We start from the raw sequence: 27,559 nt of genomic DNA, 5'->3' as shown, positions 1-27,559 counted from the left end.
ACTGTAGCCTGGGCCCCTGACTTCCTGGCAGCACCCATTTCCTCTGTCCCAACTCCGGGAACAATAGCCGGGGCCTTAGGGTCCCTTGTTCACATAAGGGCAGTACCCTTGGCTAGTGGGCCATAACTCCATTTGTTTCCTCCTAGCCGGCCAGTTGACTGCTCTAAATTCACCCAATCTTGGCCCGAGCTGTCAGCAGAGTGGGCAGGGTATTCTGGAAGTCAACATGGTGGGACAGGTAACTCTCCATAAATAGCCCATCCCTCAGGGGATGCTCCAGCTGGACAGACTTTAGAGGAGTTCCTATATGTGAAGGAGGGAGAGGCCCCCACCCAGGAGCTAATAGCTCTCAGACTCAAAGCCTTGAACCCAATATCCCAGACCCCAGACTGAACCACTGAAGAGCTCTGTCCCAGTGCAACTTGGGGGTGGAGGGCACCTGATAGGGCTTGGGTGAAAGCTGCAACCCTCATAAGCTCCATCCAGTACTGCCCCTGCAGGCCGGTCCACGTCCCCACCTGCTGCTGCAGCTTAGCCAGTTAGAGCAGCTAGGGCCGCACCCTGCACTTCAGGCCCAGCTGCGAAGGGGCCCCAGGTGCTTTGGGGACCGCTGGGAGGACAGATGGAGGCGAGGGAGGCGGAACTGTGCTGTGCGGGAGGAGGGTGGGGGGAGTGGTGCCCCAGGCCCGCCCCCTTCCTTCAGCCTCCCGGGTGCCCACTCCCGGGTGACTCGGTAACCTGTCGCTCAGGTTCCTCCTCTCACAGCCCCGCCCCGGCCTATCCGGCCCAGCAGAGGTCCCGCCTGTCCGGGGAGAGGGAGCTCCACTGCCGCTGAGGCTCTGACAGACGGCCGGGCAGACAAACTGACCTAGGAGACTAGCCAGGCGCAGGCGCTGGCTGCCGGAGCATACAGGTGAGCGCTTCAGCCAAGGAGTTTGCCAAGCTGGGTCTCAGTTTCCCAGAGTGGTCATGGGATGTGGATCTCTGGCCCGAGACTCTGGGTCGGGCGTTGGGTTTGGAGGGCAACCCAGCTGAGGACACCTGAGTGTGAGGTTTGGGATGATCTGGATCGCAGGACTCTGGGGACAGCTAAGTCTGGGTTTGGGGGCTGCGGGTGGGGCGTAGGAACTTGGGAGAGAGGCTGGGCCTGAGTCTCCCTTGGACTTTTAGCCCAAGAACCGCTTGGCTGAGGCCCGGTCGGTCCAGCGGGCGGCGGCCAGTGTTCAATGATATTTTTAAGCCAGTGGTGTGTGACTCACTCGCCCTGGTCCCGGCCCCCTCCCAGCCCTGGGGCGGATGAGGGGAACCTGGCAGTTGACAGGAGAGGTGGTGAGGACGGGAGGCCCTTCATTCCATCCAGCAGGCAGGACCCCCTTCGGGGTCTGACTCTAGAGTGCGTATACCACCCAGTGCCTGAAGGTTGGCTTTTCCTGCCTCCCTGAGCCCAAAAGCAACCCAGAGCCAGGAAAACATCAGGCTGGGTCAGTCTCCAGGTCAAAGTTGGGGTGTGGAGTCTTGGGGGTAGCGGGGAGAAGCTAGAAGTAGATCCTATGGTGATGGGGGATCAGCCAGTGGGAGGGCCTATGGACATGCACAGCTTGGCTGCCCAAGGTCCCTGGGACTGACAAGTCTGTGCTCCTACAAGAAGGTATCCCAAGGCAGTGAAGGGGAAGGCACGTCCACAGATCATCTCTGCTGTCTCCCCTGTGCAGCCTTCCTTGGCTGTTGAGGGAGGCAGGGCACTGCTGGGGCCCCTCCCACCCTAGACCGTGGTCCTCCTTGTCCTAGACCTCTACTAGACCTGTCTGTTAACCGGGACGGGTCGGCCCGTCACTCCCACCCTGCCTGCCTGGATCTCTCCTGGTGCACGCATCCCCTCCCACCAATAGCTTTCCAGTTTATCTCAGCCTCTGTTGCTCCCCGCTGATGATTCCTGAACTTTGTTCCCAGAGTAGGACCCAGCCAGGACCCAAGGGGCTCCCCCATCCCATTCCAGAGCCACACCCAGCTCCCACGAGGACAGCCAAGAGCCCAGGTGACTAAGCTGACCCCTCCCCAAGGTCACTCAGCATGTCGAGCTGGAATTTGAACTTGGAGCCAGTTCTTCCGCCCTCCTTGCCCTGCCAGGGCCTCCTCCCCTTCCACTGCAGAACCTACCAAACACTCCAGCATGCTGGGCCTCCCTTCAACCCGGAAAATGCCTACAGTAAATCAGTAAAACACCTACTGGGCCTGGGTGTTCCGTCTTCACCAGCAGTGGATTATGAAGATTTCCTACCCCTCACCCACCCCCCTTCAGCTGTAGACGCCTCCTGGGAGTGAGCCTTTTGCAGGCTAGAGGTAGCCTGGTGTCATCCCTCCTACCTAGGCCTAAGGTCCTGGCCTAGATTCCCCCAAGGGCAGGGCTGCGTGTCCGAGCCTGTTCAGAGTCTGTGTGCCTTCAGGCCTGGGTCTCTAGCAGTTTGTTTTGCCCTGGTGTGTGTATTCCTGGCCCCACGTGCTTGGTGCCCTTGGCTGAGCTAGCCAGGAATCCCATTAAGCAAACACTAGAACTCACCTACTGAGGTCATGAGCATTCCGGACATTCTCCATGGATAGGTGGACCTAGAAATCTGGCCCAGCCTCTTCTCACAAGCCAGGACCTGGGGTGTGGGTAGGAGTACAGCAGGAGAGCTGGTCAATGTAATAGCTAAGGCCTACAGTCCTCACCTCCTGGGGGCCCACCCCTCAAGACCTGGTCAAACCAGAAAGTACTAGAATACAGGCCTAGCACCTGAGCCTTCATACCAGCATCCTGGCTGGTGGCCTTACCCTAGCATACTCACATCCTAAAGCTAAAAGAGATGGTGGCCTTGCTGATAACATCGGACAGAGGTAGACTGTATGTGGACCCAAGTGGACCCAAGACCTCAGGGAGAGCTGACCATGGAGCCCCAGAAGGACAGCCAGAAATGCTGTCTACCTGTCTCTCCAGGGGCATGAAGGCAGCCTATCACTGAAGGTTCCTCCAGCCCTTTTGATGTCAGGCTTGCCCAGGCCACCAGCTTCTGTTATGTTCAGAGAAGGGTCCAGGTCTAGGATATAAGGAAAGTTTGCTCATACTGATGGTCATGCCTCAGTTTCCCCAAAATGTAGTTCGGAGAGGTCAGGGCTGAGAAGTCTATCATGGAGGGGCCTTGCATGTGGTCACCTGGATTTGTACTGAGGAGGCCAACCACCCCAAAACTTCTGCCCTACAACCACCCACTCCAGGGTCACCCAAGAGCTGGCAGCTCCTTGCTGGATCTGGAGGAGCTGTCTCTGGTGGGCATGTCCACATGTATATGTAGGGGTCTCTTGGAGTGAAGCCTAGGGTAGAGAAGGAGCAGTGGGGTCCCTCTATACTTGCCCTCCTGGGTCTCCAGCCTTACCCTCCCCTGCTATCCTCTCACTTCCTCGGGGGTTTTGTTTGTTTGTGTGTTTGTTTTTTCAGGACAGGGTTTCTCCGTGTAGCTTTGGTGCCTGTCCTGGATCTCTGCTCTGTAGACCAGACTGGCCTCCAACTCACAGAGATCCTCCTGGCTCTGCCTCCCGAGGAGTGCTGGGATTAAAGGCGTGTGTCATTGCCGGCCCCGGCTCCTCAGGGTTTTTGAAGGAGCTGTCCTCTCTCCTCAAAGTACCCCTCCCCTAGCCTATCTGTCCTTCAAAGCCTCCCTGACAGCTTCTAGGAGCATCCCTGCAGAGAATCAAAGGTCTGAGGCCACCAGCAACAGCATGGGTCTGATCCTGGGGATCCCCTGAGGAGTCCTGCCAGGCACAAAGGTTCTAGTTCCTGGACCAGGAATAAGAAAGGAGACCCAGGCATAGCCTGCCTGGCCAGGAGAAAGTGTCAGCTGGGCTCCTTTGTCCTTAGGTGGAAGCCAGGAACTGGGCTCTAGACTCCAGCCAGACTGAGGTCTGTCGTCCTTGACACTGGCCACCACTGGGGACACCATGAGCCAGTCAGCGTCCATGAGCTGCTGCCCAGGAGCTGCCAAGTAAGTGTTGTCCTACCTCCCCTCAAGTACTCCGGGTGTGTGTGTGTGTGTGTGTGTTTTCACACAGAGACTAGAAGGGAGTATTGAAACTCCTGGAGCTGGAGTTACAGGCAGTTATATGTATGTGTTTGTGTTGTGTGTATGTGTGTTGTGTGTGTGCTGTGAGCCTTGCCCTCACCTGCCTCTCCCCCTCCAGCGGCAGCCTTGGCCGGTCTGATGGTATGCCCAAGATGAGCGCAAAGGACTTGTTTGGTGAGTGAAGTTTAAGGATAGTATGGACTTAAGGAAGATGAATGTGACCATGGTGATTCATCTCTGCTTGGCCCAAGGCTGAGCTCTAGCCTTGGGTCGTTCCAAGTGCCCAGAGGAGGCCTTTGGACCCTAATCCACTGAGAACTTTGGATGTCTATCTGCAAAACTCCCCGGCCACTGAACGCTCTCTGCTATGCTGTAAGGGGAGAGGCCTTTACGAATAATTCAAGGGGCATTAATATTGATTCTCCTGTGCAGCCCTGCAACCCGATCGAGTAGGTGGGGTCAGATGGGACCCAGCTGCCAGGTATCTGCTCCAGGGGACCAGGCTCCTTCTGCCCAGCCATGCCCCTCATTTGTGCCTCTGGATGCTGGATGCTAGATACTAGAAGGAGGCCTGGAAAGCAAGAGCTCCAGATAGTGGGCCGTATTCCGATGGTGGCTTGTAGGATAGGGAAGCCCTGGCCTGGACTCCTTCCCTAGGGAAGTGGACAGCCTCCATTACATAAGACTGAGTTTCCTGCCTACACCCAAACAAACCCTCAGTGAGACGCTGCCCGCCCCCCCCCCCCCAACACACTCTGAATAAGTCTCTGTCTTCTGAAGCCTCAGGTCCCCAGGGGGGCCTGTCATGGGGCCAAGCCAGAGGGCCTCCTGTGGGTCCCCCTTGTCCCCACAGGAGCCTCAGTGCTACTTTCCAGCCTGCATCCTCCCTAATGGCTGGGAGGGGTTCAGAGAGCAGCACCCTCATCTCAGTTCTCCTCTGTGGCTCCTGGGGGTCAAGTCCCACTAGACTGGGCCCTACTCTTTGGGGTGCATGACATCTGTCTCTCCATCCAGAGCAGAGGAAGAAGTACTCCAACTCTAACGTCATCATGCATGAGACGTCGCAGTACCATGTCCAGGTGAGGATCAGGAAACTCCCCCTCTTCCCTTTGTTCCTGGGACAGGTAGAGAAACTGAGGCTCGGGGAAAAGTGGGAAGGGAGAGCCAAGGACTGCCTCTGCTGGTCTTGGACCCAGCCAGTGTGGGGACACAGCTTTCCTTAAGGCTGAGGGAGTTCATAGTGGAGCCTGCTCCAGAAGTTGGTGACTGTGGCCCACACCACCCATGTCACTGTGTAGCTCAGAAAAGACCATGGAAGGAAGTTGTCATCTTGGCCCCAAAACAAGGAACTGCACTGGGAGGAACGTGTTGGAACAAAGACACCCTTTATTGAGTGCCACAGGGAGCCTGGATGGTACTGCCGAGTCTAGACATAACCTGTGCCCTTTGACCAGCTGCCAGCTTGAGTGGCCCTTCTCCTCATCACTTTTCATTTGCCCCAAGAATTCAAGAACTTTTAAAATGTCCTTCCCGGGCCTGGGAGCGGGCTGGCTTCCTAGCCATAGCCTGCGCTTGTAAGATCATGAAGGATAACAGAAGAAAGAAGGGGAGCCCCAGAGTAGCCAGCACTGGCAGTGGGTCCCCTGTATTGCTGGCTCACCCCACACAAGACCTGTACCCCAATGTGAGGCAGGTTGCTGTCCTCAGGACCTTGCCTCCTTGTCTGTAGCATGGACCACAAGAGCCGTCAGGAATCCCCATGGCTCCTCAGTCCTGCTGATCACCCACCTGGGCCAATGGGCCGTGACATGGTGAGCGCAGCAACTCCGTGTCCCAGGACAGGACATGGAGGCACAGAGGGTCGCTTCTGGCCTCTTCCTCTGCAGACAGTGTGCCACCTTTCTCAGAAGTGGAACTTTGCCCTCCTTGGTGTGGAACTACCTGGAGCATCCAGGCTGGCTCCTGGACTTCGGTCCATACTGCTTAACTCTGCCTAGCTGTTGTGGGGACCTTTCCTGCCTGCTCAGAGGCCAGTGGAGCAGGGGTGTCATTAAGGTTTTTCTGCCCCTCTCTGATGGCTGAAAAACAGTAGGGGGGGCACTGAAGTTGTGCTTGCTTCTTTTGAATTTTTTTTTTTATAATAAATTAAGGGGGGACACAGTTCTGTTGCCATCACAGTGGGACATAGAACAGTTCCACCACTCCTAGACTTCTCCACACCTCCTCGTGTTCAGTGCCACCCAACCCTAACTCCTAGCAATGCTGATCCGTCTTGCATCCCCAACACTTGTCTTTTTGAAGACTATTGTCCTAAAAGGGAGATGCTGTAGTTCACAACCAACCACCTTTGTTCATTGCTTCATGAACTTATTTTAAGAAAACCATGTACAGAGTGTGAGAAGACTTTCCAATCATCTCTTCCACGGTCCAATCCAGGCTTTCCCCTACCACTGCCCTGCTTCAGGTATACAGGGGTGCCTTGGCTTTATAGAAATATTGGTGCATATGGTTAGACATGTAGATTAGAAATAACTTCCTCTAAGCTGAGCATAGTGGCACATGCCTTTAATCCCAGCACTTGGGAGGCAGAGGCAGAGGCAGAGGCAGAGGCAGTTGGATTTCTGTGAGTTCAAGACATGACTGATCTACACAGAGAGTTCCAAGACTGCCCGGCTTACATAGAGAGACCTTGTCTTAAAAAAAAAAAAATCTTCCTCCATTAGGTAATTTGTTAACGAAAGTGTGTCATGGTCTTTTGGTGAGCAGACATATTTGATTTTGGAGACATCTAGTTATATGCCCATTTTTCTTTTCTGGTTATTGATTAATCTCCCAAGAGCTCTTGTCTAACAATGAAGAACCCTTCCTGTGTTTTCATGGTAGAGTACTCTTTTGCATCTAGGCTCATGATCAGCTTTATTATTTTATTTTTTGAGACCCTGTCTCTAAATAAATAAGCACATTGCTAGCATTTGATTGGTATTGAGTCAAATCTGTTAATCGGTTAAGGAGAACTGGCATCTTAACAATATTTTGTGTTCCCATCCACAGATATGGGATGTTTCTCCATTTATTAAGGCATCTTTAATTTTTTTCATTTTTCAAGACAAGATTCTCTGTGTAACAGCCAGGACTGTCCTAGAACTTGCTCTGTAGACCAGGCTGGCCTCAAACTCGGAGATCTGCCTGCCTGGGAAGATTTCTTTAGGTTTTTTTAACAGTGTTTTCTGGCTTTTATTGTGGGCGTCGTATTTATTTTTAAATTCATTAGTTTACCAATGGTGTTGTGAGAGGTTCCCCTAGTGCCATGGTTATTACGTTATGTTTATCACATAAATCATCATGCCAGGGTTCATTGTTGTTTGGTTTTGGTTTTGATTTGGGACAGGGTTTCACTCTCTAGCCCTGATTGATCTGGAGCTTGCTATTTAGACCAGGGTGGTTTTGATAGAGATCCACCTTCCCCCACTCTCCTTGTGCTGGGATTGAAGGCATGTACCACCACATCTGGCACAAATAGTATTGGTTTTGTTTTGTTTTGTTACTTTTGTTGTTGTTTTAATTTTTTAGATTTATTTATTTTATAGTATTTTGCCTGTATGTATGTATGTGTAGCAAATGTATGTCTGCTCCCATTGGAGGGCATCAAATTCCCTGGGACTATAGTTTCAGACAGTAGTGAGCTGCCATGTGGGTGCTGGAAACTGAACCAGGGTCCTCTGCAAGAACAAAAGGTACTCTCAACAAGTGAGCTATATCTCCAGCCCCTTTTATTTTATTATTTATTTTATTTGTTTGTTTGTTTATTCAGAGCTGAGGACCAAACACAGGGCCTTGCGCTTGCTAGGCAAGCACTCTACCACTGAGCTAAATCCCCAACCCCTATTTTTTTGGTTTTTCAAGACAAGCTTTCTCTGTATAGTCCTGGCTGTCCTGTCACTCTGTAGACAAGGCTGGCCTCGAACTCACAGAGATCATCCTGGCTCTGCCTCCCAAGTCCTGGGATTAAAGGTGTGTGCCGCCGCCGCCGCCGCCGCCGCCGCCGCCGCCGCCGCCGCCGCCGCCGCCGCCGCCGCCGCCGCCGCCGCCGCCGCCACCACCACCACCACCACCACCACCTGGCTGATTTTTTTGAAATTATAATTACACCATTTCCCCTTCCCTTTGCTTCCTCCAAATCCTCCCATTTACCTGTTCTAGCTCTCTTTCAAATCCAGGGCTACTTTTTTTCGTTAATTGTTGTTACATATACACATATACATGTATATACATATATACTCCTAAATATACAACCTGCTCAGTCTATACAATGTTGCTTGTATGTATGTTTTCAGGGCTGACCATTTGGTGCTGGATAACCAGTTAGTGTGCCCTTCCCTGGGGAAGGCTCTTTTCTCCTGCTCTCAGTGTTCCTGGGTTGCCTGTAGTTCTCTGTGAGGGATTGAGGTGCAGGCCTGGGGGTTCCCCCATCCTCTTCGGCATGTCCACTGGTGTCATCCTGGTTACGTTCATGTTTGGGCAGTCATGTTGGTGAGACTTTCTGAGTGTAGCTTCTGACGTTACTAGGAGACAGTCTCACAGCAAACGCCCCATCCTCGGCTCTTACAATCCCTCTCCTGCTCTTCTGCAGTGTTCCCTGAGCTTTAGGTGTGGGCGTGGTCTTGTAGATTTGTCGATGGGACTGGGTGCCACAGCTCTGCGTTTTGATTGGTTGTGGTTTTTCTGTAATGGTCTTCTTTTGTTGCAGAGAGAACTTTCCTTGTTGAAGGGTGAGGACTACACTTATCTGTGGGTACAAGGACAAATATTTAGAATGTAGTTAGGGATTATGCAGATGTAATAAAGTGGCGGTTGTAGTTTCTCCTCCAAGATCCACGACTTTACTAGTCCTGGGTAGATGGCCAGGTTTTCCCTACCAGGCATGACTTCCCTCCTGTTAATAGGATCTTAAGCCCAGTAGAGAGCTGTGGTGACCACCAAGGAACCTGCACCACAGTGTTGTTCTTTTGCCTTCCAGTTACCTGCTGTTTAAGGAGGCAGAGGCAGGTGGATCCCTGTGAGTTAGAGGCCAGCTTGGTCTACAGAGTGAGTTCCAGGACAGCCAAGTCTATGTACAGAGAAATCCCTGTCTCAAAAAAAAAAAAACAATAAGGGTTGGGGATTTAGCTCAGTAGTAGAGCACTTGCCTAGTCAGTGCAAAGCCCTGGGTTTGGTCCTCAGCTCGGGGGGCGCTGGGGGGGGGTAAATAAATAAATGAGCAAACAGCTGGGCACGGTTGCACACTCCTTTGTTCTCAGCACTTGGGAGGCAGAGGTAGAAAGATCTCTGGGAGTTCAAAGCCAGCCTGACCCACATAGTGATTTCCAGGACAGCCAGGGCTATATAGAGAAACCCTGTCTCTTAACAAAAAAGAAGAAGCAAACAAAATGTATTAGCCTGCTGAATATGGCGGCACAGCCTATAATCTCTTAGCACTTAGCCGGTGGAAACAGGAGGATTAGGAGTTCAAGGCCAGCTAATTGTGCTTCCAGCCTCCACAGGCACCTGCACTCATGTGCACATACCCACACACACCTACACATAATTAAAAATAATTTTTAAAACATCTTTAAAAATGGTTTGAGGCTGGAGTGATGGCTCAGTGGCTAAAAGCACTTACTGTTCTTGTAGTGGACCTGAGTTCAATTCTCAGCGCCCACACGGCAGCTCACTAGCACTAGCAACTTCAGCGCCAAGGGAACTAGTGCCCTCTTCTGGCCTCCATGGGCTGCTGCATGCACATGGCACATGGAAGGGCAAACACACCCACACACCCACACACACACACACACACACACACACACAGGACAATACATAAACAAACAAATGGATGGATGGATTAATTAATTAGCTAATTAATTAATTTAAAAATTAAATTTTGTTTTTTTCAGAGAGGTTCAGGCTGTCCTGGACCTTGCTATGTAGACAAGACTGGCCTTGAACTCAGAGATCCACCTGCCTCTGCCTTCTGAGTGTTGAGATTAAAAGAGTACACCACCATGCCCAGCCCTGAAATAAATAATTTTTAATGGAACTGAGGATATGGTTCAGTGGTAGAGTAGCTGCCTAGCATACATGAGGCCCTGGATTCAATCCTTGGTACTGCAGAAACAAAAAAGATACTTTAGATGTGTTCATAGGCTGATTTGCTAAAATTTCATTGAAGACTTTTAAATTTTTTATTATTTATTTATGTGTAAATGGATTTTTCTTTGGACTGCCAGCTCACAAAAAAAGAAAAAAAACATGAAGACTTATTATCAATTATGGAAGCTCAGCCTTTGCTAAGGCTTGTTACTAACTAGTTTTATAACAACCCACATTTTTTAATCGATTTTTAAAAATAATTTATTTTTATTTTATGTGCATTGGTGTTTTGCCTGCATGTATGTCTGTGTGAGGGTGTCAGATCTTGGAGTTACAGACAGTTGTCAGCTGCCATGTAGGTGCTGGGAATTGAACGTAGGTCCTCTGGAAGAGCAGTCAGTGCTCTTAACCATTGAGCCATCTCTCCATCCCCAACCGATATATTTTTTTATGTGGCTCAGTTACCTTTACACTGTGCTTCCCATACTGCTTCCTCTCTGGCTGGTTGGCGACTCCGCCTTCTTCCCAGAGCTCTCTCTATGCCCTGAAGCCCTGCCTACACCTCCTGCCTGGCTATTGGCCATTCAGCTCTTTATTAGACCTATCACAGCAATACATCTTCACACAGTGTACAGGAATATTCCACAACATTCATGTGTGTGTATGTGTCTGTGTATGTGCCCAAGGAGGTCAGAGAGGTGTCGGCTCCCTGAAGCTAGAGCTCCAGGCACCTGTCAGCTTCCTGATGTGAGTGCTGGGAATTAGACTCCGGTCCTCTACAAGAACAGTATGTGCTCTTAACCACTGAGCTAGTTTGCCAGCCCTGAAGACTTTTTTTTTTTAAACAAATGTCCCTTAGAGATATTTATCTCAATTTTCTATATGATAACCATGACATGTTTTGTTTTGGTCTTTTTGAGACAGAGTTTCTCTGTGTAGCCTTGACTGTTCTGGAACTGTAGACCAGATCTCAAGAGATCCACCTGCCTAGGCCTCCTGACTGCTGGGATCAAAGGCGTGCGCCACCATGCCTGGCCTTCGAGATTTCCTTTGTATACAAGTTACATTCTCATGTCTGTATGATTTGTAATAATGTCTCTTCTTTTCTTTTGGCTTTTGAAAATCATCAGGGTATTTTTATTTGTTCATTTGTTTTTTTTGTTTGTTTGTTTTTGTTTTTTAATTATTATTATTGTAGTTGTTTCTTTTCTTTCTTTTTTTTTTTTTTTTTGTGTGTGTGTGTAGCAAAGTCTTTCAAATTAGCCCTAGCTAGCCTAGAACTTGCTATGTAGACCATGCTGGCTTTGAATTTGCAGTGACCCTCCTGCTTCCACCTGCCTCTGCCCCCAGAGTGTTGTGATAGCAGGTATACATCATCACCACGTCCTGCTTGGATATCAGTGTTGCCTCTAATTACCCTTGCTGAGGGGCTAACTTTGGACTTCATTAAATTTTTGACTTAATTTTCTGGTTGATTGTTCACTAGTTTGTGGATTTCTGTCCTTAATTTCCTTCCTTCTATATACTTTGGGTCTTGTTTTATTGTGTTTTGCTTGCTTTGTTTGTTTAGTTTCAGGGCTAGTGATGGAAACCAGGGCCTTGTACATGCCAGACAAGATTCTACCACTGAACCACACACCCAGCAGGTTTTTCTAGTTTATTAAGGTAAAAGCTTAGATAATTGATCTTAAATGCTTAAAAAAAAAAAAAAACTAGTATATTCATTGAAAGCTAAAAGTTTTGCTGAAACATTAGTTTATTTCACAAATTGTGATATGGAAGTACATTGTGACTTTGTGGCTTCATTTTTTATTTTGTTTTTCTTTTTTCTTTCTTCCTTTTTTTTTTCCTTTTTGTTTGTTGAGACAGGGTTTCTCTGCGTAGCTTTGGAGCCTTTCCTGGAACCCACTCTGTAGCCCAGGCTGGCCTTGAACTCACAAAGATCCACCTACCTCCACCTCCTGAGTGCTGGGATTAAAGGCATGCACCACCACTGCCTGGCTTTTTTTTTCTTTTCTTTTCTTTTTAAGACAAGGTCATACTATGTATCCCTGGCTGACCTGCAACTCATAGACCAGGCTGGCCTGGAATTCATAGAGCGCCACCTCCCTCTGTCTTCTGATTACTGGGACTAAAGGCATGAGTCACTGACATTTGCCTGGCTGTGACTTCATTTTTGACCCATAAGTTATTTACTAATGCCATTCATGCATTCATTCATTCATTCATTCATTCATATGTTTTTGAGGCAGGGTTTCACTCTGTAGCCCAAACTGGCCTGGAACTCCTGATCCCACTGCTCCCAAGTGTGAGGATTACTAGCATCTATCCCCATGGCCAGCTTAGTTTTAATTTATTTATTTGATTTTTTTTTTTTTTTTTTTTTTTTTTGGTTTTTCGAGACAGGGTTTCTCTGAGTAGCTTTGCGCCTTTCCTGGGACTCACTTGGTAGCCCAGGCTGGCCTCGAACTCACAGAGATCCGCCTGGCTCTGCCTCCCGAGTGCTGGGATTAAAGGCGTGCGCCACCACCGCCCGGCTTATTTGATGGTTTTTGAGACAGGGCCCCATAGCTCCCAGACCAGCTAGTCTGGAACACTACATAGATGAAGAGGACTTTGAACCCCTGCTCTCCTGTCTTGTACCTTCCAAGTGTTGAGATTACAGCTTTGCCCCACCACGCCCTGCTGAAGTTTTTAGTACTGATTTCTACTCTCATTCCCCTAAGGTCAACGAATTCTGTGATTCAGTCTTCTGGTGTTTCCTGAGTCTTGTTTCATCACCTAGCAGCATGATTTTGTTTGGTTAGTTGTGTGGCTGGATTTGGTTTCCGTGTTTCCTCTGCCTCACAGAAATGGAAGACTGGTCTCCTATCCCACTGGCTACTCATTGCTGAACCTGTCTGCAGCCACCAACCTGAACTAAACCTGCATCTGTGCAGGTTACCTGCAATAGACTGCATCTGTGCAGGGTACCTGCAATAGACTACATCTGTGCAGGGTACCTGCAATAGACTGCATCTGATCAGGTTACCTGCAATAGACTGCATCTGTACAGGGTACCTGCAATAGACTACATCTGTGCAGGGTACCTGCAATAGACTGCATCTGATCAGGTTACCTGCAATAGACTGCATCTGATCAGGTTACCTGCAATAGACTGCATCTGTGCAGGTCACCTGCAATAGACTGCATCTGTGCAGGTCACCTGCAATAGACTGCATCTGTGCAGGTCACCTGCAATAGACTGCATCTGTGCAGGTCACCTGCAATAGACTGCATCTGTGCAGGTCACCTGTAATAGACTGCATCTGTGCAGGTTACCTGCAATAGACTGCATCTGTGCAGGTTACCTGCAATAGACTGCATCTGTGCAGGGTACCTGCAATAGACTACATCTGTGCAGGGTACCTGCAATAGACTGCATCTGATCAGGTTACCTGCAATAGACTGCATCTGTGCAGGTCACCTGCAATAGACTGCATCTGTGCAGGTCACCTGCAATAGACTGCATCTGTGCAGGTCACCTGCAATAGACTGCATCTGTGCAGGTTACCTGCAATAGACTGCATCTGTGCAGGTTACCTGCAATAGACTCAGAAGGGGAAGATGCAAGCATTTGCTTTTCAAGATGCCACCAGTTTGTCAGTGGAGAGGCTGGGCAGGATGAGAGCAGCTAGCTGCTTCTCTGGGTCTGAACACACAAGTGTAGCTCACGGGCGAGTCGGATAGGTGAAAAAGTCAATGGCCATCTCAATCCTGAAATAATAGTCTCTTAAGAGTGTCAGTTTGCATTTTTTTTTAATTTAGTCAGACTTCATCTAGTTCACTTTGTCAAAAAGTTACATTGGGTCGGGGCGTGGTGGTACGTGTCTTTAATCTCAGCACTTGGGAGGCAGAGACAGGCTTTTAAGTTACATCAGGGACTGGAGAGATGGCTCAGAGCATAGGACCTGGGTTTGATTCCTAGCATTCACATGGTGGTTTGCAACGATCCCTAACTAGTTCCAGGGGATCTGATGCCCTCTTCTGAAACCCATGGGCAGCAGACACTGGTGCACATTCACACATGTAGGCAAACGCTCATACACTACATATGCGTGCATATATATATATATATATGTGTGTGTGTGTGTATGTATATATAGTATTGTGTCACATGTCTGTACACTACATATATATGTATATATATAGTATTGTGTCACATGTCTGTAACACTATGTATGTGTATATGTGTATATACATATATATACACACACAGTGTGTGTGTGTGTGTGTGTGTGTGTGTTATGTCTCATGCCTGTAATTCCAGAAACACTTAGAAGATAGAAATAAGAGAATCTTGCCACAAGTTCAAAGCCAGCCTGGACTACATAGCAATACCCTGTCAAAACAAACAAACAACAAACACAAACAAACAAACAAAAAGAGACTATTCCTCCTTTAGAATCAGGATTTTTTTTCTCACTTGCCTTAATAAAGCTCCATTCATTCTGATGAAACAAATAAAAAATAAGTCCTGGCATAGTGGTGTATACCTTTAATTCCAGAGCTCCATATGCAGAAGAAGGCAGATCTCTATGAGTTCAAGGCCAGCCTGGTCTGTATAATGAATTCCAGGAAAGTCAGAGCTACATAGTGAGATCCCGTCTATAAAACCAAATAAAATAGCTGGGTGTGGTAGCACACGCCTTTCATTCCAGCACTTGGAAGGCAGAGGCAGGTAGATCTTGGTGAGTTCCAGGTTAGCCAGGGCAAAAATGAGACCCTGTCTCAAAATAAGCAAAAAAAAAAAAAAAGGCTATTTATAAGTCGGGCGGTGGCACACGCTTTTAATCCCAGCACTTGGGAGGCAGAGTCAGGCGGATCTCTGTGAGTTTGAGGCCAGCCTGGTCTACAGAGTGAGATCCAGGACAGGCACCAAAACTACATGGAGAAACCCTGTCTCAAAAACCAAACAAGTGCTCGCTTCAGCAGCACATACACTAAAATTGGAACGATACAGAGATTAGCATGGCCCCTGTGCAAGGATGACACGCAAATTCGTGAAGCGTTCCATATTAAAAAAAAAAATGCACAAATCCTTGGTTTGATGCTCAATACCCTGAATACCACAGATTTGTACAGATATGATGGCACAAACCTGCAATCATAGTGCTTAGGAGACGGGGCCGGAGAATCAGGAGTTCAAGGTCATCCTCAGCTACATAGCAGAGTTTCAGTTTGAGACCAGCCTGGGATAAATGATCCCCTGTCTCAAAAAGACAGAAGAAATAAGAACCAAAGCAATAAGGAAGGCGCCGTCTATGAGAGAAGGGAGGCCAGGACAGTGGGGGCGAAGGCCGAGGCTCCTAAATGCCACTGTCCCTCCATCACAGTGTCATGAGACACAAGAGGAGTGGCACAAGGCTGTGCAGTAGTCTGGTCACTTACTTGTTTGTTTGCTTGCTTGTTTATGTACATTTCTTGAGGCAGGGTCTTACTGCGGGTGGCCTGAAACTTACTGTGTAGACCAGGCTGGCCTCAACCTCACAGAGATCTGCCTGCCTCTGCAGATGGGATTAAATCCTGAATGCCGGGATTAAAAGCATGTCCCACCATATCCAGGCAGTCTGGAAAACGGTTTAATTATTTTTTCATATGTATGGGTGTTTTGCCTGCATGTATGGGTCTGTACACCACATGTGTGACTCGAGGCTGTAGAGGGCAGAAGAGGGCATCAGAACCCCTGGAACTGGAGCTACAGAGGGTTGTGAGCAGCTATGTGAGTGCTGAGAACTGAACCCCAGTCTTCTGAAAGAGCAGCTACTGTTCTTAACCACTGAGCCATCTCTCCTGCCCCAGTCTGACAGTTTTTGAGGACTTTAGTCAGCAATCATGAACCACAAAGACACACACCAGAGCAGAAGGGCAGTTCCTCCCACCTGAGGTATAGCTGTGGCTCCCTCAGGGTCCCCAGATGGCTGAAGCCTTCCTTTGTGCCCAGGGTTTAAGTAGTAGAAGAGCTGTGTGCCCAGCACTGACCTCTGACCCTTCCCTTAGCACCTGGCCACATTCATCATGGACAAGAGCGAGGCTATTGCCTCAGTGGATGATGCCATCCGGAAGCTGGTGCAGCTGAGCTCCAAGGAAAAGGTCTGGGCCCAGGAAGTGCTGCTGCAGGTGAACGACAAGTCACTGCGACTGCTGGACGTGGAGTCTCAGGTACTAGTTGGCAAGAGCAGGTCCCGGGAGTTGATGGGCAGAGGCAGGGCCAGACGTGCAGTTCACCCAGATGTGTGTGGCCATGCTTGTCTGTGGAAGGGAATGGGGCTGGGGGTGGGTAGGGGAAAACGGATCTAGCTGAGAGTCTAGGCCACTTTTGGCAACCTAGGCTGGCTTAGATCTGCATCTGCTAGGTTGCTGAGCAACCAGGGCAGCACTGTTCTCTGCAAGAGCCTGGCTGGCTGCATCACGCCAGACCTGGCTGTGCCTCAGGGGCCTATGCTCTGGGGCATCCCCATTCGTGTCTGTCCCTGCCTATGGGCCAAGTCTGGGCTGGGTTCCTGTTTTGTACCTGTGAGCTACACATGTGTTTCTATCTGTGGAGCATATTCCACACACGAGGGCCAGAACTATCTGTCCACGGCTGGGGTCCCCTCCTCAGCGGCACACAGTGTTATCTGTGCTCAGGACGGCAGCCTCCAGCCATACCCAGGGCCTGTCAGGCTCGGCTGACCCATCATACACCCTCCCACAGGAGGAGCTGGAGAACTTCCCGCTACCCACCGTGCAGCACAGCCAGACCGTGCTAAACCAGCTCCGCTACTCCTCCGTGCTGCTGCTCGTGTGCCAGGACTCGGACCAGAGCAAGCCAGACATCCACTTCTTCCACTGTGATGAGGTGGAGGTGAGGCAGGCAGCCAGGGGTGGGCAGGGGGCCAGGGGGCCAAGCTGGCCTGACACCTCTGTGTCCCCAGGCGGAGCTGGTGCAGGAGGACATTGAGAGTGCCCTGGCTGACCACCGACTGGGGAAGAAGATACGGCCACAGACCCTAAAGTAGGGCCTTGCCCTGGGGGTGTGGAAAGTGAAGGATCTCGCCCTTCCGCTTGGGGCCCAGTAGCCTGGGTAGTGAGGGCTGCAGGGTGGCCGGGCTGAGCTGTGCCTTTCCCTCCCCTCTAGGGGACACCAGGAGAAGATCCGTCAGCGGCAGTCTATCCTGCCTCCTCCTCAGAGCCCGGCCCCCATTCCCTTCCAGAGACAGGCTGGAGATTCCCCTCAGGCCAAGAACCGTGTGGGCCTGCCATTGCCAGTGCCATTCAGTGAGCCAGGTAGGCTAAGGGGTGGGTGGGGACTCCCCTTGGGGTTTATGGAGAGCCCTTCAGCACCTGCGCCATCCCCCAACAGGTTATCGCCGCAGGGAATCCCAGGATGAGGAGCCACGGGCCGTGCTGGCTCGGAGAATAGAAAAGGAAACGGTGGGTGCCCAGCTTTCCAAGACTCGTGGCCATCCTTGCCCGCTTCCCGTTGGCACTGGGCCTGGCTCGTCCTGCTGCCAAAGTGTCCCCACAGCAGGTGGGGATGACGGTGGCTTGACCCCTGGCCCCTCTTCTAACCTCAGCAAATCCTCAACTGTGCCCTGGACGACATCGAATGGTTTGTGGCCCGGCTACAGAAGGCGGCTGAGGCTTTCAAGCAATTGAGCCAGCGGAAGAAGGGGAAGAAGAAGGGCAAGAAGGCGCCAGCAGGTACTGGCAGGAGTAACGGGGGAGGGATGGACAACCCTGGGGCAAGACCTGGCAAGCACACGCGGAGCTGGAGGACAGTCGAGTCTGGATGGGGACAGTATCCAACAACAGGCGGGGTTGGACCCACCAGCCACTCTGTGGGGTCCAAGGCTCACAGCGGTCCACCTTTTGCCAGAGGGCGTCCTCACGCTTCGAGCCCGGCCCCCGTCAGAAGGAGAGTTTGTGGACTGTTTCCAGAAAACCAAGCTAGCCATCAACTTGCTGGTGAGTCAGCCCCGCCCTGTGCTGGTCGTGAGGGTGGGGTGTCACACAGGCTCACACACGCACATGCCGTCTGTCACCTGCTTGTTCTTCCCACCCCCCCAGGCGAAGCTGCAAAAGCATATCCAAAACCCCAGTGCAGCTGAGCTGGTGCACTTCCTCTTTGGGCCTCTGGATCTGGTGACTAGGGCTGGGGCAGGGTGGGATCAGGGATGACAGAATGACACACCGTGGGTTTGGGGCGGAGGGAACAAGTGCCCACCTTAGCATATTCAAGCTGTGTCTAGGTTCCCAGGAGGCCACAGTCCCTCTCTGAGGGCCAGCCTGTAGAGCTGTGGCAGGTGGGTGGTAGGCTGGGTCTGGTAGGTTTGGTGGGCTGGGCGCCCCCCACTGAAACTCACTCTGTGTCCAGATTGTCAACACCTGTGGCGGCCCAGACATTGCGCGCTCTGTCTCCAGTCCTCTGCTGTCCACTGAAGCTGTGAGCTTCCTGCGTGGCCACCTGGTCCCCAAAGAGATGACACTGTGGGAATCATTGGGGGAGACCTGGATGAGGCCTCGGTATGGAGAAGGGACAAGATATGAACTAAGATGGAGGTCCCTGGTGGGTTGGTCCCAGCAGGGTATGTGACTGACTTTCTGGACTGCCAACCACAGCTCTGAGTGGCCCCGGGAGCCACAGGTGCCACTTTATGTACCCAAGTTCCACAGCGGCTGGGAACCACCCCTGGACGTCCTACAGGAGGCTCCCTGGGAAGTGGAGGGACTAGCATCTGTGCCCAGTGACCAGGTCAGAACTCCAGCCCAGCCCCACCCCGCCTATGGCCACCCCTCCCCAGAGCTCACCTCCTCAGCCCACCTGTGTGCTGTCACCCTGACGGCCCCAAAGCAACATGGACAGCCTGCCTTAACCCCTGCAATGTCAGGCCACCTTGGCTCACCTGGGTATTTGACCCTTTGTCCTCAATGGTGTTAGGTCACAGCTAGGTCACAACACATTCATCAAGCTCCTCCCCTGTGTCCCTGGTCCTGAGACTCATCATGGTCCCTCTAGTCCAGCTTGTACCCCACTTCAAGCCCAGGCTCCCTGCTTTCTCCACAGCTGACCCCTGCGAGGCAAGTGTCTGTACGGCACTCCCCGAAGCACAGCCTCTCTTCTGAGACCCCGGTCCCAGAAGACATTGTACCGCCAGGCAGCGCCCCACATACTAACAGGTAAGCCCCCTGGAGTGAGAGCCACATGCAGTGGCAAGTGGCCAGTATGCTTGCCATCACACGTGGCAAATTCCTTGTTCTGGTGTAAAATATTTATTTTCCAAACGGGAATCCAATTTTATTCTTTTTTATATAATTATTACTGAAAATAATTTTTCATTTAATATATTCTGATTATGGCTTCCTCCCCCCTAACTCCTCTCAGATCCTCCCCACACACCCAAATCCACACCCTTTATTTCTCTCTCTCACAACAACAACAAACAACAAAAAAAAACCCACAAACAAACCAGAACAGGACAAAACAAACAAACAAGCAGAAGAAGAGAGCCAAAGGAACAGCATAAGAAGAGACGTACAGACACACACACACACACACGCGCACACACAGAGAAATCCCATCAAAACACAGAATCGGAAACGTCTCTAAGAAACATACAGCCGGGGCGGTGGTGGCGCACGCCTTTAATTCCAGCACTCGGGAGGCAGAGCCAGGCGGATCTCTGTGAGTTCGAGGCCAGCCTGGGCTACAGAGCGAGATCCAGGAAAGGTGCAAAGCTACACAGAGACACCCTGTCTCGAAAACAAACAAACAAACAAACAAACAAAAAGAAACGTACAGACACAGAAACGTGAGCACACACACACTCACACACACACAGAAATCCCATCAAAACACAAAAGTGGAAACTTCTACAATACATAAGCAAAAAACCTGTAAGGGGCGGGGAGCCCAGGCAAAGCATTATGTAACAAAAACCCTACAAATGTAACAAAAACAAAGCATTATGTAACAAAAACCCTACAAATACACCACTGAGTTTGTTTTGTGTTAGCGGCCGATTTTCTTCTTAACCTTGTAACATGCAATTGAAGGGAAAATTTCAAGTCACGTATGCTTTTACAACCTTAATTCACATCAGTTCCTCCTGTACTTTCTGGTTTTACAACCAAGGTTAGAAAGGGATGGAGGCTGGGGGTGGTGTTGCACACAGGAGGCAGAAGCAGGCAGATCTCTGAGTCTACATAGTGAGCTCCAGGACAGCCAAGGCTGCTTTATGAGACCCTGTCTCAAAACACAAATAGCAAAAACGCCAGGTGTGAGGGCTCTTTTCCTAGCACTTAGGGAGACTGAAGCAAGAGGTTTGCTCAGACTCCACGGCCAACCTGAACTACCTGGGCTACATAGAGTCCCAAGCTACCCTAGGCTACATGGTGAGAACCTGTTCTTCCCTCCCCTAAATAAGGCCAGGGCATAATGGTGCCCACCTTTAATCCCAGCACTCAGAGGAGATCTCTGTGAGTCCCAGGCAGCCAATGACTGAACAGTGAGACCCTGTCTCAAAAAAAATCAATTAGCCTGGCGGTGGTGGTGCACGCCTTTAATCCCAGCACTCGGGAGGCAGAGCCAGGCGGATCTCTGTGTGTTCGAGGCCAGCCTGGGCTACAGCGCGAGATCCTGGAAAGGCGCAAAGCTACACAGAGAAACCCTGTCTCGAAAAACCAAAAAAAAAAATAAATAAAAATTAAAAAAAAATCAATTAATTAAAATCAGGGTTAGAAACTTACTGAACTAAAAAAGGAAAAAAAGAAACAGACGTACTGAACGGCAGCTGCTCTAGCAAGCGCTGCCCACTGTGGTGCTGCTGGGACACAGAGCGAGGGTCCCAGGTTGTCCCCTCCCCTGCTGTGCATCCTACATCTCACAGTGAATAAAACACAGGCCCAAGAAACGGGGGTGCCCCTCCTGTCTCTCCCTCCTCTGCTTCTTACTCCTGTTCAGGGTCTACCTGGTGGTCCCGGGGCTCCCTTTCAAGAGCTAGCCACAGGAATTTCCAGCAAGCAAGCCCCTTTCCTTGGCCTTCTTTAGCTTGTTTACAGTGTCCCTGCTAGGACCACATGTCAGGATCATTCTCAGCCTGTCAGTACACTGGGCACACACCTGAATCCCCGAGTCCTCCTTCCTCTCCAGCGCTCCTGAATAGGGCATTGCCCTATAGCAGGGCCTCGCTAACCAGGAATGTGACCTGGCTGAGGGGTAAACCAACAGCCAGAGCCCACCCTGCCCCAGGGATGCTGGAGGGCTTCCGGAGGACACATAGTTGCCTCTAAGGGACTATGACTCTGAAACTATCTTAACCTTGTGGTCAGCTGGGAAAGTGTGACCCTGTCACTCCCCAGGCACACCTCGGTCTCTAGTCCCTCTGAGGAGCAGAGCAAGAGAGACTCCCTGAGACGGTTTGGGCTGGGCCAGCCTCTTGGAATCTGTTCTGCCCCCTCCAGCCTGCTGGGGTGTCACAGTTTCCGTTCCCAGCTAATGAGCACAGCCTCTCTCCACTGCAACCTGGGCAGCAGAGCGAGAGGCAGCCGCAGCTGGGAAGCTGGAAGAGACCCCTGTCCAGCCCTGGGCCCTAACCTTTCCTGGTCCTGCAGGGGCTACCAGCCGACACCAGCCATGGCCAAGTATGTGAAGATCCTCTATGACTTCACAGCACGCAACGCCAATGAGCTGTCCGTGCTCAAGGATGAGGTCCTAGAGGTGAGGACTTGGGCTATCCGGGGGAAGTGGGGCGGGCGTACTCTGGGACCAGGTTGTGTAATCCACCCATCTTCCCAGGGTTCTTGACCTGGGCCCACAGGGGCCTCTCTGGCCCCCCACCACAATCTGGCTGAGTCACTGAGCTGCCTTCTGGTGTCTGGGGGATCCCTGAAGGTCTACAATGGTGGGTGGCCTTTCAATAGAAACCAGCAGGGTCTTGTCACTCATGCCCACCCAAGAGCACTACAGTAGACCAGCTTCTTTGTGCCAAACATGAATCCAGGCCACCCACCGAGGGACAGAAAGTGGAGCAGGATGAGGGAAGTTCTACATTCAGAGAATCAGGTTAAAAGGCACCCTATCCCCAGGACTGGGGAGGCCAGGCAGGCGTGGAGTAGCCCACTAGGCCAAGACGGTGCCCAGAGGATGAAGAGCTGGGCTTCAGGAGACACCTGGAGGACTCTCTGCCCCTCTGTAAAGGGTCTGGCAAGGGGTCCCAGCATCTGACTCTAGTATGTCTAGGGGTCTGCACACGGGTGTTGGTGGGTCTCACGGACATTCTGATACCTTGGCAGGTGCTGGAGGATGGCCGGCAGTGGTGGAAACTGCGAAATCGCAGTGGCCAGGCTGGCTACGTGCCCTGCAACATCCTGGCTGAGGCGCGGCAGGAAGACGTGGGTGCCCCCTTGGAACAGGTGATCGCCTGCCACGGCTCCATTCTGTCTCCAACACAGTCAGAGCCCCTAAGGTCAGGGGTGCAGCTGGTCTCAATGTGACGTTTGAACCTGAGCCCTGGAAACCTGCTGCCCCCAAGCTGGGCCCAGGGCTGGTGTGGGTTCCTGGGGTCTTACTCAAGGGAAGGAAGGGCTGGCCTACACACCTGGGGTCTTGGGTAAGCCCTAACAGTCCCTCACCTTACCCCTCACCTCTTCCCCACCCTTTGCAGTCTGGCCAGAAATACTGGGGTCCTGCCAGTCCCACCCACAAAGTGCCCCCAATTTTCGCAGGGAACAAAGAAGGTAAGTAGAACCATTTTGGGGTCAGAAGTGCGGGGCGGGGCGGGGGGGGGTGTTGGTGAGACGAGAAGAACTGGAGGGGCTTAGAGCTTGTGCCCCACAGAGCTAATCCACCATATGGACGAGGTCAATGAGGAGCTCATGAAAAAGATCAGCCACATCAAGGCACAGCCGCAGCGCCACTTCCGCGTGGAGCGCAGCCAGCCAGTGCACCTGCCGCTTACCTTCCAGTCAGGTCCCGACGAGGTCCGAGCCTGGCTGGAAGCCAAGGCCTTCAGTGGCAGGTGAGCCGTGTGTACACAGCCGGAGGGGCAGGGCCAGGACACCGCCACGCCCACAGCCCTGCCCTCACGCCCACCTGCCCCTAGGATCGTGGAGAACCTGGGAATCTTGACCGGGCCCCAGCTCTTCTCCCTCAACAAGGAGGAGCTGAAAAAGGTGTGCGGGGAAGAGGGCAGTCGCGTGTACAGCCAGCTCATGGTTCAGAAGGCCTTCCTAGAGGTGAGCGGCTCCTGCCTACTTCCTTCATTAGCACGTGAACCTGCTCCTGGGGTCACTGGGAAAGCAGAAAACAGCCCTAACCTGTACACCCTATCCCTCCACCTCCCGGCTGAGATCCAATCTCTTTCCTAAAAACAGCAAAGTGGGTCGGAGCTGGAGGTGCTTATGAACAAGATTCATACCAAGAACCAGAGGAGGGCGGAGGACAGCTAGACCAACCAGCAAACTTCGCCAGAGGCAGAGGGGAGGCTGCATCTGTCGCAGGCCCAACCCTAATGTATGATGGAGTATTATTTTTATATGTGTATTATTTTATACCAAGGACACAGATGGGCTGGGTGTAGCTGGGTCACCTGTCTCCAGGCAGGGTACTGTGCACAGGCCCAGCTACACTTGCGGGTGGCTCCTTTGCCACCCCAGCCCCAGCCCCAACCCATACTCTCCTCTCCAAACCAGCCTCAGCCAAACCTGTATCTGGCAGTGCCAGTCCCCGCCCCCCAACCTGCTGCCAAGGCCCCAGCACTCTGCAGGTGGACAAGGCCTCTTTCCCTGGCCTTCCTCGTGCACATGGAGGCTCCTGTCCCTTATGATGCTGGGCCCCAACTCCACACAACTCCCTTGTGTTGCTTGCTTCTACATCCTCCTGCCCCTGCATCCACTGTGCACGAACTGCAGGATGGGCCTGAGCTCCCAGCTGGCCAGCTTGATGACCTTGCCCACTCCCTTGCCCACGCTGCTAGCACCCCAAGAACAGCCTGGTCAGGGGCTCCGGGACAGGAGGCCTTGGGTGCCCTGCTGGTATAGAGTATGTTGTATTCTTTACTCTTTCATGATCTAAGCATGGACTAGACATAGGTACTGACTTCAGATGTCCTATCCCACCTAAACAGCCCGGGTCAACAACTGTCTCTGCTGGCTGTGTCCGCCAGCCTTCGTGCTGGTGGCTGGTGAGTTTCCCAGCACTGGCTGGAGACTCAGAACCACAGATGAGAGTGGGGACTCCACAGCTATGTCAATAAACCAGTTGTCTCCTAGCAACTTACATGTCTGTCTCTTGGCGTAGCAGTGCTCTGTCCTTAGTCTTCAAACTGACTCCTCTTCTTCCTCCTCTTTTTCTTCTGAGATAGTACATTGGCCTTGAACTTTGAGCCATCCCCCCACAGCCTCCTGTGCTGGGATTCCTCGTGTGTATCACCTAGCTTGGCCATGCCCCTTCAAAGAGCTGTCCAGCAGAAAGCAGCCCGTTCACAGGTGGTGCTGTGGTCATGCCAGGGGACATCTCTCACCTCCACACCCATCCAAAATAGCCCTAGGGATATTTCTGGGAGAGACTCCAGAGGGTGTCTAGATGGCCTGAAGCCTTCCATCAGCTGGCTTTCAAGGAGCCCATTCTGAATAGAAGCGAAGTCCAACAGACCCGGGAGCATGAGCCAGAGGGGAGGTAGAGGCACAGTTTAGAGATGAGGGGGATGTCAAAAGAGGGCTTGGGCCTGAAAGACCCCACTGACAAGTTATCAGGGGGCACTTCAAAGGCACCTGCCTAACCGGCCAGAGACTCACCTTTGGAGCAGGCCTTTGGTGCCATCTGCTGGCTACTGTTTATGCATCTCGGGTGAGGGCTAGATACCTTGCACCTGGTTTGGGTGGGGACTGTCTTGCATTCTAATATTGCAGGCGAACCAAATCCTGGTGAGGGTCATCTGAGTCCTCAATGTACTGTGCAGAGTGAGCTGCACAGACTCTGTTCTTCAGCTAATCCACCACCCAGCCAGGCTTGGCCCCCAGCTCTCAGACCCTCCAGCCTCCCAGCTCAGACAAGTCCATGGCCCAGTCTTTCCAACAGTCTTCGCTCCAAGATGGTAAGGGGTCTCCAGATCCTGTATCTGCCTCCTCAGCTAGCTCTACTTCCACCTCCCTGAGGCACCTCTTCTCAGACACTTAATGCTGCGGCCAGAGAGCTGAAGAGGCCCCAGACCAATAAAGCAGTCTCCCCTATCCCAGAAGCTGCCAGATCCTCACTCCCATGTGCGCTGGCCCCAACTGGACAGTAGGCTCAGGCTGCTGGGTTCTCAGGAGTTGTCCCTGCTTCTCTCAAGGGCCTTTCACCACCTCTAGAACCTTTAAAACAGAGAGAGCTAGGTGTGGTGGCACACACCATTAATCTCAGTAATTAGGAAATAGAGGCAGGAGGATTTCTGATCTACACAGCAAGTTCCAGGCTAGCCAGGGTTACATAGTAAGACCTTGTCTCAAAAAAAAAAGAAAGTAAAAATGTTTACTTTTAAATGTTTTTTTAGATTTTCTTGTTTTATTTTATGTGTATGAATGTTTGCTTGTATATGTATGTATGTACACCACATATGTGCCTGATGTCCACAAAGGCCAGAGAGGATATCAGATCCTCTGGAATGGAGTTTTGGGTAGCTGTGGATGCTGGAAACCAGACCCTGGTCCTCTGCAGCAGGAAGTATTCCCAAAGACTGAGACAGCTCTCCTTTTTAATTCTTTTGAGGCACAATCTGACCTCAAACTTCGATGTGGCTGAGGATGGTCTTGACTCCCTAATGCCTCTACCTCTCAAGTGTTGGGATTATAGGCATGTACCCAGTTTTATGTGGTACTGGGCAGAGAGGCAAACACTATGCCAACAGAGTTACATCCTCAACCCTCAGGACCGTTTTAAAAAGATAGCAAAGGGGGGGCTGGACAGATGGCTCAGTGGTTAAGAGCACTGACTGCTCTTCCAGAGGTCCTGAGTTCAATTCCCAGCAACCACATGGTGGCTCACAACCATCTGTAATGAGATCTGGTGCCCTCTTCTGGCCTGCAGGGACACATGCAGGCAGAATACTGTATACATAATAAATAAACCTTAAAAAAAATTAAAAAAAAAAAAAGATAGCAAAGGACCACCAAACCCAGCTGCCTGGCAATGAGATAGAGATCCAAGTGCCACCATGTCAGGCAGGGTGAGTCAGCCCAGGCCCCGTCTTCTCATTCATGGCCTGCTAATGAAGGATAACATTATAACCATGCCCCAAGCGCTATCCTCAGCATCGGGAGGCCTCAGTCACAACTTAAGATAGAGGCCTAGACCAAGAATGAGACACAAAGAGGCCAGGTCACCTGGGCTGGGGTTCAAGTGGAACTTTCCTAATTGCAACACGCCTACACCCCGATCCCTACCCAACAAGTCAGCTGGGGAGAGGGAAGGTTGGCACTCCCCATGGGACCCCAGCTGAAGAGGGCCTGGCCATAGACTGGAGAATGTCCTTAAGACCCCCAACCCAGGGACAGTTTCCGAGCCGCTCAGCCAATAAGCTCTCTCTGTGTACGGGACTGCTGGTGGCTACTGCTCTGTGCCTAGCTCCGCCACCAGCAAATATTTCCATGAACAAGGCCCTTCTCTGTCCAGGGACAAGCATGTCTTTGTGGTCTGCCAACCCCCAACCACCCACCGCAGGCCATGGACGCCTGCAGCTACTCAAGCCAAGCAAGACACAGGGCTTCCCACACCACTCAGAAAGGGCTTTCCCTTCCTTCTTAGAAAATGAATTATAAAATAGTTACCTTCTCTCCAGGGCTGTTACACAGAGAAACCCTATCCAAAAAAAAAAAAAAAAAAGTTGCCGCAGATGGTGAGATGTCCCTCATGATCCAGCGCCAAGATGTACGTGTTACCTAGGGAGAGTGACACTTAGCCAAAGTGACCCTACAAGTCCCAGGAAGGGACTCTTGGGGGGAAAAGTGGTGCTGAGAAAATGCTTTGTGTGTGGAGAAAAGGAAAGGATCTCCCCTGCCCCCTAAAAGTGAATGTGTCCCTAGAAATATTGGGTGTAACACGTCAAGGGAAACTGTCAAGTGCCTGGGAGAAAGTATGGAGACCTGTGACAAGGCAGTGGAAGATCTGTGCTCAAGCCAGAAGAGAGAACTGTGGTTTCAGGGACCATGTGCTGCTACGTCTGAGCATGCAAAAAGTAGAGAGGGTCCTTTACCAGGCCTGGTGACTCGTGCCTATAATTTTAGCACTTGGCATGCTGAAGCAGAAGGTTTACCATGAGTTTGAGGCCAGCAAGGGCTTG

The 27,559-nt window shown here is 51.4% G+C and overlaps 1 protein-coding gene and 1 non-coding gene across 2 annotated transcripts; both read left to right on the top strand.

Moving 5' to 3' along the window:
* The first annotated feature begins 145 nt into the window (after positions 1-145).
* Eps8l2 (EPS8 like 2) lies at positions 146-25,694 on the top strand. Its single transcript, XM_052762169.1, has 22 exons — positions 146-238; positions 750-913; positions 3,893-4,016; positions 4,213-4,268; positions 5,109-5,173; positions 16,260-16,421; positions 16,957-17,106; positions 17,177-17,256; positions 17,380-17,528; positions 17,605-17,675; positions 17,819-17,945; positions 18,121-18,209; positions 18,312-18,386; positions 18,619-18,767; positions 18,864-18,996; positions 19,309-19,421; positions 21,855-21,960; positions 22,536-22,655; positions 22,907-22,979; positions 23,080-23,260; positions 23,345-23,477; positions 23,616-25,694. The coding sequence occupies exons 3-22, from the start codon at positions 3,973-3,975 to the stop codon at positions 23,688-23,690; spliced, it is 2,151 nt and encodes a 716-aa protein (XP_052618129.1). The 5' UTR covers positions 146-238; positions 750-913; positions 3,893-3,972; the 3' UTR covers positions 23,691-25,694.
* Positions 15,179-15,282, top strand: LOC128095736 (U6 spliceosomal RNA). Its single transcript, XR_008213348.1, has one exon. It is a non-coding gene; the product is annotated as a U6 spliceosomal RNA (small nuclear RNA).
* Positions 25,695-27,559: the final 1,865 nt, after the last annotated feature.

The sequence above is a fragment of the Peromyscus californicus genome, unplaced genomic scaffold, assembly GCF_007827085.1.
Source record: "Peromyscus californicus insignis strain IS unplaced genomic scaffold, ASM782708v3 Scaffold_4__1_contigs__length_199733344, whole genome shotgun sequence".
NCBI classification, from domain to species: Eukaryota; Metazoa; Chordata; class Mammalia; order Rodentia; family Cricetidae; genus Peromyscus; species Peromyscus californicus.
This window is presented reverse-complemented; position numbering and strand designations above follow the sequence as displayed.

Excerpts from the sequence above, each read along its gene's own strand:
- Eps8l2 (XM_052762169.1), top strand. The coding sequence starts at position 3,973 with ATGAGCCAGTCAGCGTCCATGAGCTGCTGCCCAGGAGCTGCCAA. Across the intron at positions 4,017-4,212 it reads TGCTGCCCAGGAGCTGCCAA|CGGCAGCCTTGGCCGGTCTG; the intron begins GTAAGTGTTGTC and ends CTCCCCCTCCAG. Across the intron at positions 23,261-23,344 it reads GCCAAGGCCTTCAGTGGCAG|GATCGTGGAGAACCTGGGAA; the intron begins GTGAGCCGTGTG and ends ACCTGCCCCTAG.